General features: G+C 48.6%; 2 protein-coding genes across 8 annotated transcripts in view; one reads left to right on the top strand and one right to left on the bottom strand.

The window, feature by feature from the left end:
• The first annotated feature begins 159 nt into the window (after positions 1-159).
• Positions 160-11,441, top strand: patz1 (POZ/BTB and AT hook containing zinc finger 1). 4 transcript variants are annotated; one of them, XM_084445541.1, is made up of 6 exons: positions 251-1,524; positions 1,695-1,758; positions 2,534-2,705; positions 3,780-3,938; positions 7,978-8,190; positions 8,870-11,441. In XM_084445541.1, exons 1-6 carry the CDS (start codon positions 266-268, stop codon positions 9,364-9,366), a joined length of 2,364 nt encoding a protein of 787 aa, XP_084301667.1. In that variant the 5' UTR covers positions 251-265; the 3' UTR covers positions 9,367-11,441. The 4 variants fall into 4 exon arrangements, with proteins under 4 accessions (XP_084301665.1, XP_084301664.1, XP_084301666.1 ...); XM_084445539.1 differs by lacking the exons at positions 3,780-3,938; positions 7,978-8,190 and having other exon boundaries at positions 160-1,524; XM_084445538.1 differs by lacking the exons at positions 3,780-3,938; positions 7,978-8,190 and having other exon boundaries at positions 160-1,524; positions 1,695-1,779.
• Positions 11,442-12,312: 871 nt separating this feature from the next.
• Positions 12,313-14,092, bottom strand: part of LOC311314984 (solute carrier family 2, facilitated glucose transporter member 11-like) — a 9,550-nt gene continuing 7,770 nt past the window's right edge. For 2 of the 4 annotated variants that reach the window (XM_084445547.1, XM_084445546.1), the window contains exons 9-13: positions 13,558-13,659; positions 13,277-13,352; positions 13,014-13,141; positions 12,628-12,773; positions 12,313-12,460 (exon numbers count right to left, since the gene is read on the bottom strand). In XM_084445547.1, the coding sequence (XP_084301673.1) occupies positions 12,334-12,460; positions 12,628-12,773; positions 13,014-13,141; positions 13,277-13,352; positions 13,558-13,659 (579 nt within the window). In that variant the 3' untranslated portion in view covers positions 12,313-12,333. Of the gene's footprint in view, positions 12,774-13,013; positions 13,142-13,276; positions 13,353-13,557; positions 13,673-14,092 lie in introns of all 4 variants that reach the window. The other 2 variants (XR_014630651.1, XM_084445548.1) reach the window with 2 other exon arrangements.

Below are 14,092 nucleotides of genomic sequence, written 5' to 3'. Positions count from 1 at the left end.
AATGAGCGAAATTGACCTCTTAGATACACATTGAAATGAAAAAATAAGACCCCCCCCCCCCCCCCCGTCAGAAAGAAAGGTTAAAGTTCACAGGAAGCTGGGGGGCTGCCATTTTTCCCTGCTGCTAACATTTTAGATGCTAAAGAGAAAGGACTGGTGGTCGTTGTATGTTTTTTAAATGTAATTTACCCCGCGGCGAGCTCAGAAAGATTCGCTCGTTTCTCCACTCCTTGTTGTGCAAACATAACTATTGAATGATTTCGGCATGGAGAAAATTGTGGAGCAGTCTTGGAATTCCTCTTACACTTACCAGGTGAGCAAGCATAGCGTTGAGATGCTACACAACCTCAACGTTCAGAGGAAAGATGGAGGCAGGTTTTGCGATGTGATCTTGCGCGTCGGCGAAGAGAGCTTCCCTGCCCACAAGGCGGTCCTGGCCGCTTGCAGCGAGTACTTCGAGTCGGTCTTCAGCTGTCAGACGGAGGGAGACGGGGAGACGAAAGAGCTGGAAATGCACACGATAAGCCCTAAAGTTTTTAAAGACATTCTGGACTTCGCGTACACCTCTAGGATCGTGGTACGCTTGGAATGCTTCCCCGAGTTGATGACAGCTGCTAAGTTTCTGTTAATGCGGTCGGTCATCGAAATATGTCAGGAGGTCATAAAACAGTCCAATGTGCAGATTCTGGTTCCTCCGTCGCGGGGAGGGGACGCCAGTCTATTCCGTTCGACCGGGGCCCCGGATCTGGGCTTCCAGTCTCCCCAGCAGCAGGACATGTCAAACGGCACTGGCATGCTGTCGAATGGCTCCCTCTTCTCCAACATGGGACAGACGCACCACGGCGTGGGTGGCAGCGCCGAGGCGTCTCTGCTGGGTGGCAGTCCCCCGTCCGCGATGCCAGTCCTTCAGCCCGTCGTCGACCGCTTGCCGGTGTCTCCGACCTCGGAGATGACGGGGAATCCTTTCCAGGAGGACGGCTCTCCGGGAGCTAAACGAAGCAGGGGGCGACCAAAGAAAGGGACCGCTATGGAGCCCATACATTTCAATCACAGCACCCCGAAAGGCAACGGTCTATTTCCCTGTGGAATCTGCGGGAAAGCGTTCACGGAGGCTTCGCGCTTGAGGAACCACGAAGCGCAACACGGAGCGTCCACGGGCGGCGTGAACCGCGGCGGCGGCGGCGGAATGTCTACGGCTGCGGACGGCGGGCCCATGTTGATATCGCAATCCCAAGCCGGGCTGTTGGAGAACGGGATGCCCATGCACGGAGGCGCCGACGATAACGGTCGCAAGCGCGAGAGGACGAGGCGTCACGTCGGTTGCGACATTTGCGGGAAAGTTTTCCGCGACGTCTACCACCTGAACCGGCACAAGCTGTCTCACTCGGGGGAGAAGCCGTACGCCTGTCATGTATGTGGCCTTCGGTTCAAGCGCAAGGACAGGATGTCATATCATGTGCGTTCTCACGACGGCTCCGTGGGGAAACCGTATGTCTGTCAAAGCTGTGGAAAGGGCTTTTCCAGGTGAGTGAAAATTAAATTTTGGGTTCACCACCTATTCCAGACTACTCTATTAATCATATCAGCAGGAATTTGGAGGAGGATGCCAGAGAGGTAGATGATGGGGTTTTCACAACCATGTTACTGTTCAGAGAGTACCTGTTTTCAACGTTTCCATTTCTTGTTCTGTCCAGGCCGGACCATCTGAATGGACACATCAAACAGGTTCACACAACAGAGAGACCACACAAGTGCCAGGTGAGACCAGCATCCATTCTGGTCAGTGTTTAAGTTGATATATTGTATTAGTAGCCTAGAATATGTCATTCAGCCTCTGTCCAGACTCTAAACATTGTCAAGATATGTTTGAAACCTATCACTGTTTAATTTGTCTATACTTGCTTGGATGATCTGGTTAATCTATCATGTCATCATTATTATGGTGTGTGTTTAAGTATGTGTGGTTGATGGAATGTGTCTGTATGGGGATGCATCTAGAAATGTATTTGTATATTTTATCTATTGTTGTGTTCATGTGAGGTGATGTATATAGACGTGAAAACAGATTTCCTGTTAAGGACAATAAAGTTATTTATCTATCATGGTTAGGGATGTTAACAATTAATCAACTATCAATTAATTGCCGATAAGAATTTACTCGATTAAGATTTGGTTACTTGATTAATTGCTTGTTAATGGAACAGAAAGTTTTTTGTTTTTTTTGAACGAACGTTATCAACGGGAGTGAAATGTAATCATGATTTAAGGTCTGACTGTAGTGGAGGCTAATTGGGTTGCTGGGAAATTTCAACGATACAGCAGAAGAAGGCACAAAAATGAAGCGAGCAAAGCGCAGTCCAGCGCGGGACGCTCTTATCAATTAATCGACTATCGTTTGTTAAGGTTAACGATTATCGATTCATGAAATTCCTTGAAATTTGCAACCCTAATCACGGTGGTGCAGTGGATTGCAGCCGAGGTCGGAGGAGATGGGATTCTCCCTTTCATGTCTGTATCTCTCCCGGTCATCCAGATTTGCAACGCCTCCTTCGCAACGAGAGACCGTCTGAGGTCTCACCTGGCCTGCCACGAAGACAAGATCCCGTGCCAGATCTGCGGGAAGTTCCTCCGCGCTGCCTACATGACCGACCACCTGAAGAAACACAGCGAGGGAACTCACAACTACTGTGGAGTCTGCAACAAAGGTAACGCCCGGGTCCACCCCCCCCCCCCCCCCGCTCAACAGGGGCTTCACCCAAACCTCATTCTTGTCATCAATCTGTCTATATTAAGTTGGGGACAGTGTTGGGGGACAGTGTATCTCGAGTATGATCTCATATGATTTTATGACCTCTGAAAAGGAAAAAAAAGTCATCTGAGTTGAAGGACCGTGGCTTTTATATCTTTAAGGAACTGCGTTGATGTTTTTTTGTTATTCTTTTGTTATCGGGTGTTAACTAAGAGTGTTATTACTAACCCACATTTCTTTCAGGATTGCTATTCCCCACACCGAAAGTGATGGCTTGAGGGAATATAGGCTCCTTTGGTTATTGAGTTATATAGCTTTCGTTGAATATGAGACATTAGAAATGGTCACAGTTGAGGCAGAGGATTTGTGTTGTTTCACCCGAAGTGTAAAGCAGCCCTACGTGTGACAGAAGCAAACTGCCAAGTCTGTTTCTTTCAATTTAATCTATTTAATCAATTTATTAATAATATATTTCTGTGGCCACTGGCTAGACCAATACTGAGTCTACTGGGGATGTGGTGTCAGTCGTTCATGTCGACAGCGGTACCAGATAATCCTCCACAGTGGTCAGTCATTCACCCAAACACTGCCCTGGTTGTTGTCTGGTATCATTAAGGTTCATTTTCTTCCCAAACATTAGATTAAGTTAAAAGTGCTTTAAATTGGACATTTTACACATCTCAGTCACGTTTCTCAAGTGCTTACGCTTGATCCTCTAGTATCTTCAGATACAGAAGCATGCTCTCTCTGTCGTACACAGTGTAGGTGTGTGTAGGATGACCCCTCAGTGTGTAGGTGTGTCTATGATGACCCCGTAGTGTGTAGGTGTGTGTACAATGACCCCACAGTGTGTAGGTGTGTGTGTGCGATCACCCCGCAGTGTGTAGGTGTGTGTGCCATGACCCGCAGTGCAGTGTTTAGCTGTGTATACAATGACCCCCGGTAGCGTGTACGGTACATTGACCCCAGCAGCGTTCTACTGTAGGTGTGTGCGATTGCCTGTTGTTCTGTGTTCCTCTCCCGGTCCCAGGGTTCTCGACTGCGTCCTACCTTAAGGTGCACATAAAAACGCACCACGGCTCGCCACTGCCCCCCGCGGCTGCGCACGCCTTCCCCGAGCCGCGCGGCGGGGAGCCGCAGACGCACAACGGCGCCTCTTACCACCCCGGACGCCAGTGCGCCGTGGAAGGCAAGCCGCCGCCCGCCCTCCCTCCCTCTCTCCCCCCACCTCCGTGTCTTTGTCTCTGGCCGTCGAACCACCATGCGCTGCCTGGAGCTGCTGCATCCCAGACCCATGCTTCAGCATCACCACACACACACACACACACACCACACATCGCCACTAGGGGCGCCCAGATCGACCGATTGGCCAGCGGTTGGAATCGGCTGATACGCAGTAAAAAATAAAAAAAAAAGAGATCGGGGAATTCTGATAATGCTTTCTAGTGGCCGATCACAACAGCTGATCAATGACGGCCAACTCGTTGTGATGCGCGTTAACCTAAACAACGTGAGCCAGTTCATCGTCGCATGCGCGTTTAAAACATGTCGGCGCCGTGGAACTACTACGACGTGTGTGAGACGGATGTAACACACGCCACCTGCAACGTATACCAGGACAAAATGGCCTACCTCCGGGGGAAACGAGGTCAAAAAGTTTCAACACAACGCCCACACAGTCCCTCCCACACACTCCCTCTCTCTCTCTCTCGTCCTATCCCCAGCGTGTGTGTGTGTTGCTCCGTTCTCTTACACGCAGGATGAGGCAGGACACAACGCTCGCAAACATATTGCAAACGGTCTGAAAGGTAGTTTGTGGTGAACAAAAATAGACGCTGGACTGAGGGAAATGTGTTCCCAGACGGGGATTTCAATTCTCTCGTAACTAACGTTGAACAACTGAGGTTGCAGCGTACTATGAAGCCTGCGTTCGTTCGCTGGAGCAGAGTCACTGGAATGTGACTCACTTATCTGACTCAGGATACTGTAGAATGTGGCAACTACTCCAGTTATCTCACTAGATCATGTTGTGCTTCCTAGAACGCACACACATGGTATTGTTTACTAATTAAATATTGAGGTAGAAAAATAAAATGTGGATAGGACTACTTTCGACTCAATTTGATGGATGAAATGTATTTAAATGGAAGCTGTACTACCAGCTACTACAGAAAACCCCCCAAAAACGATCGTATCGTCAATGTATCGGCAGATATGGCTCACAGATGATCGGTGATCGGTATCGGCCACAAAAAACATTATCGGGGCATCCCTAACTGTCACACACACACCGTCGCGCACACAGAGAACACACACCATCACACACACACACACTGTCAACACACACACCGTCTCACACACACACACAGCCACACATCCACACGTCACACACACAGTCGCAGAACACACCGTCGCAAACACACTGTCACACACTGTCACACACACACCGTCACACGCTTCTGCCTGTCTGGTCACCATCATGCTTCCGCTTTTAGGCTCCATCTGCTGTCTCTGTGTCTCAGCTGGTTCTACTGGGCCGTTCCTCCAGAGGAAGCATCACACAGCAGCGCCTGCGCTCACTAGGTCAGGAGTCCTAGATCAGGCCCAGAGTCCTAGATCAGGCCCGGAGTCCTAGATCAGGCCCGGAGTCCTAGATCAGGCCCAGAGTCCTAGATCAGGAGTCCTAGATCAGGCCCAGAGTCCTAGATCAGGAGTCCTAGATCAGGCCCAGAGTCCTAGATCAGGAGTCCTAGATCAGGCCCAGAGTCCTAGATCAGGCCCGGAGTCCTAGATCAGGCCCGGAGTCCTAGATCAGGCCCAGAGTCCTAGATCAGGCCCGGAGTCCTAGATCAGGCCCGGAGTCCTAGATCAGGCCCGGAGTCCTAGATCAGGCCCGGAGTCCTAGATCAGGCCCAGAGTCCTAGATCAGGCCCGGAGTCCTAGCGTGGGAAATATTCAGCCCTCTACCAATACAGCAGTGTGTCAGTAACACTAGTAACCCTAACCCAAGCAAGCAAAACAGCAATGCACAATTGAAACTTATGAGGAGAACGGTGGCACCTGTTGCTAGTTAACGTTATGACGTTTTTGCACAATACATTCATGCCTGCGGGGGGAGGCTCTCTCTGCACTATCCACAAATTTAGTATACATCTCTCCCATTATTTATTTCGATTTTCTGACCTTTTAAATCACGTTTCATTCATAAAAACCATAGAAAATTCAATCTTTTTTTTTTCTAACCATCCCTCCACGCCTCCCCTGAATTTCTTTGGGGCCCCCCAGGGGAGGCCCACCTCCCAGTTTGGGTATGCCTGGTCTAGAGGGAATCAATCTAGGGGCATCACTTCAGAGGCATCAATCTAGGGGCATCACTTCAGGGGCATCAATCTAGGGCTTCACTCTAGGGGCCTGAGTCTATGGGCATCAGTCCAGAATATCACTTTGGGGCCTTTAGTCTGGATCGCTGCTCTTTGTCCAGCTGGTACAAATCAAGTCTTTTGTAGACATATTTATTATACAGGCCGGATGAGAGCAGATGGAGACATGGTCGCCTCTGGCTGATTCTTTTATTATTATTTGAAACATATCTTAAAAAGCCAGGGCAGCTATTAACCCTCATAATCCTTTATGGATTCTTCTTTAGATGTTATGTTTGCTCCCCTATGTAGCAAATCTGTCTGATGACACAGTCTAGCTGTACCCCCCCCCACACACACACACACACAGTCTACCTAGTCTAGCTGACCACACACACACACACACACACACATACACACACACACACACACACACACACACACACACACACACACAGTCTACCCAGTCTAGCTGACCACACACACACACACACACACACACACACACACATACACACATACACAGTCTACCCAGTCAAGCTGACCACACACACACACACACACACACACACACACACACACACACAGTCTACCCAGTCTAGCTGACCACTCACACACACACACACACAGTCTACCCAGTCTAGCTGACCATTCACACACACACACACACACACACACACACACACACACACACACACACACACACACACACACACACACACACACACACACACACACACAGTCTACCCAGTCTAGCTGACCACACACACACACATACACACACACACACAGTCTACCCAGTCTAGCTGACCACACACACAGGCATGACCACGTTTTGATGCCATCCTCTCATCTCATCCCTCCCAAGTCGTCCATCTTCTTCCTTGGTCTGCGTGCCTCCTCCGCCCTCTCCTGGACACTGTGAGAGGCCTCAGCTCGTATCCCTGTCCCTGTTCCTTACACATGTACAGTATGTTACACATGTATGTCGCTGTACACAGTGAACCCATGCACACGCGTAACGAACAGGCCTAGAGGGGGGTGAGGGTTCGGGGCGGGTCTGCGTCCAGCATGGCGACGCGAACGCTGTCTGCTGCTTCCTGTCACGGCCACGCCCGCCGTCGCCTGGTGCCGCTCTGCTGCATGTCCAGCTGTGTGTCGGTTCAGTGTGCACCATTTCCTCTCGATTCAGTGGAGCTTTTTCAAGTATATGATTGCCATGGAGTCCAGCTGTCTATGGTTTCGGGGAGAGGAGGAGGAGGAGGAGGAGGGGGGGGGGGGGGGTTATAGTCCTCTTCGCAGCGTGCAAGAGGGGAAAAACGTAGCGAGAAGTTTTTCGGCTTTTAAATGCGCTCTCAACACAACAGAAGTAGCGCAATTAACTCGTATCGTTCGCCTCGACGGTAGTCATAGCGTGGCACACATTGGCGCAGTGCTTCAGTTTGAGATTAACATCCCCGCGGCACTGCTGGGATTAAAAGAGTCGAGCAATTTGCCAACGTTAAGGCTGGAAGTGTCGGTCTGTAGACAGACCCTACGTTGGGGGAATATTCTAGAGAGAACAGGACGACCCAAGTGCTTTAGCAAGCAACCCGAACGGCAGTCTGCTGGCTTGGCAAGTTATAGAGGAAAAAGTTTCATTCACTGAAAGTCGGATCGGATTTCAAGTAAATGCAGTGTGACCCACCTACCTGTAAACCACGTAGCCTGGGTTCTGACCCAGGTTTAAACACACACGGTTAAATGGTTAACACCAGGCCCCATGTAACCGGTTAACCCTGACTGTTGACTTGTGTGGTCTCTCTCTGCTGGCGGCTGCTGTTATCTCCGTCCTCCATCTCTGTCCGTGGGTGGGGCACGCCGCCGTAGACCTGTGCACCAGTCGCCGGCTGCTGCTCACGTTCCCCGAGGCAGAAGGTCGCTTTCGCGGGTTTTCTGGAGGTCCGGTTCTGGCCCAGCCCGCCCCGCCCCCCCTGGGCCTGCAGTCCGAGCTGCTCTTGGGGAAGTCAGGGGGCGCTCCGTTTTTCTGGGAGTGTCGCTCTGGCGGGGTGGCCGGCCTCCCCTACCACGGGCCTATGGCAGGTCAGTACGGGTCGGCAGGAGGGGGTTGGGGGCGGGACCTAGGGGCTGGAGTAGCCCACTGATTGGATGAGCACGGTGCCAGTAGAACTGCTGTGGGGAAGAGGAATCCAGCCACTATATTCGAGTGCATGACTCGATATACTCGCTGGAGGTGACCGGAGCCGGACGCAACTGTGACACTATGCTGTTGTAAAAGGCTGGCGTGCATCTAATTAGACCGAAAGAAATATTGAATCTGGTGTTCCCTGTAGTAGATTGGCCATATGGCGTTCAAATGAAATGACCCTGTTTGACTAGAAAATGTATATCATCGTGTAAATATGAGTCGAGGTTATTATTATCCAGCTACATTGTAAATGATGCTAATCTTCCCATCCTTCACAGATAAAGGAGTTGGGGATTGTCCCTCTTGGACGTGATGCACCCAGAGCACTGTGTCCTCCGACGTAGCAAACTGTCCTAAACCTGCAGAATTTCTCCAGCCGCTACCGTGGTGGAGGTCTAACGGACTGTACTTGCGTTGTGTGCGCACTGTGGAGCCTGATGGCTGAATCGTGTGCCTAGTAACTAATTAGAGTTTCTTCTTCTCTCCCCCCTATCCTTCCCCCCTCCCCACCCCGTCGCCCACCCCCCCTCCCCCCTCCCCCACCCCCCCTCCCCCACCCCGTGTTCCCCTCAGACGGGCAGGAGAACGTTGGGAAATGCCCCCACCAGGAATCCGAAGAATCCGACCCGTCCTTCGGGGAGCTCTCCAACGGGGACGAGCTCAAGTCGCCGCACAAGGCGGAGGAGGCGGACGAGCTGGCCATGAAGCCCCTGGCCTGTAACGGGGCCTCCGGCGCCGCCCTGGGCTCGCCACCGGGGGGCGCCAAGGCCAAGGCCGACCCGGAGAAGAGGTTCCCGTGCGGCGACTGCGGCCAGGCCTTCCGCACCAAGTCCTACCTCAACAAGCACCTGCACAGGGTCCACAAGGGCCAGAAAGGCCAGGCGGCGTCCGCGGCGTCCTCCCTGGGGGGCGACCACCCGCCCCCTCCCTCCCTGAGCTCCCCTTTCTCCCCGCAACAGAACATGTCTCTGCTGGAGTCCTTCGGCTTCCAGATAGTCCAGTCGGCCTTCGGCTCGTCGCTGGTGGACTCCGAGGCGGGCCACAGCGGTACCGGCCTGGGGGAGAAATGACCGGCCTGACCCCCCTCCTCGTCCTCCTCCTCCCCCCCCCCCGAGGAAGACGACTCGGGATTCAGCCTCTCGGGCCGTGAGAGGAGAGAGAGTCTCTCTAGGACTGCTCTGCTGTTCTGAGAATTGTTCAGTCATTATCATGTTATTACGTCTCTGTATGGTGGGCCTTGTTATAATGAGTCTATTTCTACCGTTTCACAGCTTTCTATCTCGGTTTTAGCCATATTGTCACCGTTTGGTTTCTTCTGTAATGTATAATCACGCCCTTTCAACCCATTTCCATGCCAACGTGTCTTGGCAACTTGACCGAGGTGAAGATGATTTTCTTCAAAGCTTTGCGCCGGTAAAGAAACCGTATAACTATTGATCGGAAGCATCGTGATTGAAGCAGAGCGGTTGGGGGAGGGGGGAACTAGACCAGACACCGAAAAAACCCTGGAGGTCCGCGGCAAGGCCGGTCCGAACGGTCAAACGCGGGCGCTGTTTGGGAAACCGGCCATACTTGGCGGGTCTGAACCCAGCGTGAGACCGAAGACGATCATTTTTTGTTGTCAAGCTTTTAGGAAAATCACCTCAGGCTGGGTTAAAACATGGCTCAAGTTGACTGTCACTGTGGTGGCCTCTGCAGGCCTGTCGTCACACGCGCTCTGGGCGGGAGGAGCTCAGCCTATCACGTCCTCCTGCTCCGCAGCTCAGCCAATTAGACCGCTTCTTTTTTTCCCTCTCTTTTTTTTGGGGGGGGGAGGGCCAGGATGAAACCCAATGCGTGAATCGAGTTGAGGATGTTTTGCTAAATGGCATTTTAAAAGCAAATCAATTCTGCATATTGAACAGGGACCAAGTTCAGGTTTGACTATTAAAATTGTGAGAAATGTAGAATATATTTTATTAACTTATTGATTCCCCCAGTTTGCTTTGTATACAGGAAGCTTTTTTTTTTTTTTTTAATGAATTGTTTATTGAAATGTTGAAGTGGTCTGCTGATTTAGCTAATTTTACTTTTTAAGTTATGTTAGAATCAGAAAGTCCAACTGTGGGATCCAGATGTGGTGAGTGCGAGCTGGATTGTGTGTGTGTCTGTGCACTTTTTCTGCTGTCTGACATGTATGCTTTTATTGTCTTATTACGTGAAACTATTTTGATCGATCAAGCTCATTACATTCCTTTTTTTATTTATAGTTCTATTGTTGTGATTGTAACGAGTGTATGTGACATACACCATACATATATATATGATCAAATGGGGAGCCTGTATATAGGTAAGTGTTTCGTTTTTTTTCTTGTAGAGGGTGTAGATTTTTGGTGAGGTGGAGGTTTCCTCACTGTGCACCAGTACTCTGTTCTGGTACACGCGCGTGTGGTTTGGGATGGAAGGTTGTTCACTGGATGGTAACAGTCGTGTTAATGTCTCACTGTCGCCCGGCGCTGGGAGGGTTCACCCCGCCTGCAGCCCTACCGACCCGTGGCTCTGACCAGTCAGTGTTTAGGCCATTAGAACCCGTGTTGAGCCCCACCGTGACAGTAATGAACTCTCGCCCCGAGTGCTAGTCTATCCCAGTCCCAGTTATTTATTGATTGAGTTAGAATATGATCTTACGTTACAGTCGGTGGTTATGGCGCACTGCAAGAGCCGGTGCTGTTGTTTCTCATTCATATTGGTACTATAAATGTCTGGGTTGTTTTTCTATGTGATTTTGTATATACTCAAACTGTTGTGTTTCGTCTAATTATTCCTTTGGTCTATTGCAAAGTGCCTTCCCAATACTGATTGTGCACAGCAGTGGATTAAAAAACCTATTTTCTAAAGGGTTAATCATACACAGAGTGACTTGCATCGACACTTTTGTATAAAAACATGCACACAGCAGATGTACAGTATGTTATCTTGGTATTTTATCATTGTACTCGGCAAGATTGTTCTTTTAACATGTGAGTTACATGTTTTGGTATAAAATCTTTGGACACATTTCAATATAAGCATACTTTTCTATCAATGTTTGTTTTTGTACTCTGTTTTTGAGTCTGTCGTCTCCAACAGAGGTGGAGGATGAAATAAACATTTATTTGAACCTGCTGCTGGTCTCTCTCTTTCTCTCTCTCTCTCTCTCTCTCTCTCTCTCTCTCGGTGTGACAGTGTTTGGATTAGTGTGCTACCTTTCCTAGCCTTGCATCATGTTTTATCTTTCTGACCTCTTTTTACTTTGACTTCTTTGGCCCCTATCTACTTTAAAACTGTTTAAGCTAGAGTGCCTAAACTTTCTTCAGTAAACATATATTTTCTAGATAGACTATATGTGATTATAAGACTAGATGTGCAGATAGTTCTATATGTGATTATAAGACTAGATGTGTAACAGGTAGTTCTATAAGTGATTATAAGACTAGATGTGTAACAGGTAGTTCTATAAGTGATTATAAGACTAGATGTCTAACAGGTAGTTCTATAAGTGATTATAAGACTAGATGTCTAACAGGTAGTTCTATAAGTGATTATAAGACTAGATGTCTAACAGGTAGTTCTATAAGTGATTATAAGACTAGATGTCTAACAGGTAGTTCTATAAGTGATTATAAGACTAGATGTGTAACAGGTAGTTCTATAAGTGATTATAAGACTAGATGTCTAACAGGTAGTTCTATAAGTGATTATAAGACTAGATGTCTAACAGGTAGTTCTATAAGTGATTATAAGACTAGATGTCTAACAGGTAGTTCTATAAGTGATTATAAGACTAGATGTGTAACAGGTAGTTCTATAAGTGATTATAAGACTAGATGTGTAACAGGTAGTTCTATAAGTGATTATAAGACTAGATGTGAAACAGGTAGTTCTATAAGTGATTATAAGACTAGATGTGCAGGTAGTTCTATATGTGATTATAAAACTAGATGTGCTCTGACAGAATGAGGAGCAAATGAAGCGATTATGACAAACATTTAGTTGCTTTGTTTATTTCCAAATTCACTTCAGGCATTCAGCACAGACATCTGCTCAAAGGGGAGAGCTTTTAGTTCAGCTTTCACTTGCTCAAAGCCACGTGCAGTTGTTTTTTTATTGCAGGTGAACCTGGTTTTGTATTTTAGTAGTTGACCACTGAAAGTTAAATAATAAAATAAGAAATAAAACTAAATGTCTTGCATATCATGCAAACACATTGTGTAACATGGGCCTTTAGATAAATAGACAATAAAAAATGATATACAGTATTTTTTCAGAATTTTGTTGCGAGAATGAAGTTGGCTTTCTCTGTGTCGGTTGACCTGTTCTTGTAGTTGAGTTTGTTAAAGTCCTCCATGATCTCCATCATCGTTTTGCCTTTGGTTTCAGGGATGAAGTACAGCATGAATGCTGCGCTGAAGATGCAGTAGGTCACAAAGACCAGGAAGCAGAACTGTCCTAGACCGGCCTGTGTGGGGAAATCAAATAAACACCATTAGCTGTGTGACAGTGAGCTCTGCATTTTAGGTTTGCAAACTACTCTAGACAACCTATATCACAGTTCCTTGGATAATGATTTGTGTTAAAAAGCCCTGTGGCTGGTGATGCTGTGACTGTTAGCTAACCATGCTAACCATAACTCGACTCTGTCCCTCAGTGGTATTCTAGTCACTGAGAAGTGTGTGTTTGCATACGGTCGGTATCTCACCACTATGTAGGGGAAAGACATGCCGATGAGGAAGAGGCCCAGCCAATTGACTGTGCCGCTGATGACATAGGCGGAGGGACGCCAGGCCTGCAGGAAGAGGTCGGCAGGAAGGGCCATGGACACGCCGGCTACGGAGACAAGAGAGTCACATGACCACCGGCCCCGTCGGCGCTTTGAGCTACGAGCTCTACTCGAATCTGGTGAATGAATAAACTAGTAAAGGCACAAACGCGCGAGGACTCTGGTAAACACAGGGCACTCACAAGGTCCGAGTCCGTACACACAGATGACAGAGAAGATGAGGGCGATGTTGACGAAGGGGACCCAGGAAGCCAGATCCTGGGGAGGAGAAGCAGCGTTACTCCTCATGGTTGGTGAAAGACCACCAGCACAGGCAGTGGAGGTGAGAGAGATTTGTATAATTGGTAACTTGTGTTTTGTAATTACCCGTAACTTTTGGGCACCTCACGGAGCCGGCGGTGACATTTCACTGTTATTTGTACACTACGTTTGCATGTGACGAATAAAGATGTGAATCTGATACCTTGACAGTCAGCGTGACCACCAGCACAGACATGACGACGCCCATCAGCAGGTAGCCGTAGCCCATCAGCTTCTTCCTGCCGGCGCGGTCTATCAACAGAGCCTGAAACACAACACTGCCGTTTCACTGAAGGTTACGGTCGCGTTGACCAGAACAACCATTTAGTGTAACGTTGCTCATCCCACTGGTTTCCATTTTGCTGTTTTTTTTGTGTTGCCCTGAGTGTGTTGTAGTACTGTTCTGTCTGAGTGTGTTGTAGTACTGTTGTGTGTGTTGTAGTACTGTTCTGTCTGAGTGTGTTGTACTGTAATACTGTTCTGTGTGTTGTAGTACTGTTCTTTGTGTTGTAGTACAGTTGTGTCTGAGTGTGTTGTAATACTGTTCTGTGTGTTGTAGTACTGTTCTGTCTGAGTGTATTGTAGTATTGTTCTGTCTGAGTGTTTTTTGGTACTGTTCTGTCTGAGTGTGTTGTAGTATTGTTCTGTCTGAGTGTGTTGTGGTACTGTTGTGTCTGAGTGTGTTGTAGTATTGTTCT

This window comes from Borostomias antarcticus (genome assembly GCF_949987555.1).
Source record: "Borostomias antarcticus genome assembly, chromosome: 11".
Lineage (NCBI taxonomy): Eukaryota > Metazoa > Chordata > Actinopteri > Stomiiformes > Stomiidae > Borostomias > Borostomias antarcticus.
The sequence above is the reverse complement of the archived record's forward strand: the minus strand, read 5'-3'. Positions and strand labels throughout refer to the sequence as shown.

Coding starts and splice junctions, on each gene's coding strand:
- patz1 (XM_084445541.1), top strand. CDS start 266: ATGGAGAAAATTGTGGAGCAGTCTTGGAATTCCTCTTACACTTACCAG. Junction 1,525..1,694: donor TGTGGAAAGGGCTTTTCCAG/GTGAGTGAAAAT, acceptor TGTTCTGTCCAG/GCCGGACCATCTGAATGGAC. Junction 2,706..3,779: donor CTGTGGAGTCTGCAACAAAG/GTAACGCCCGGG, acceptor TCCCGGTCCCAG/GGTTCTCGACTGCGTCCTAC.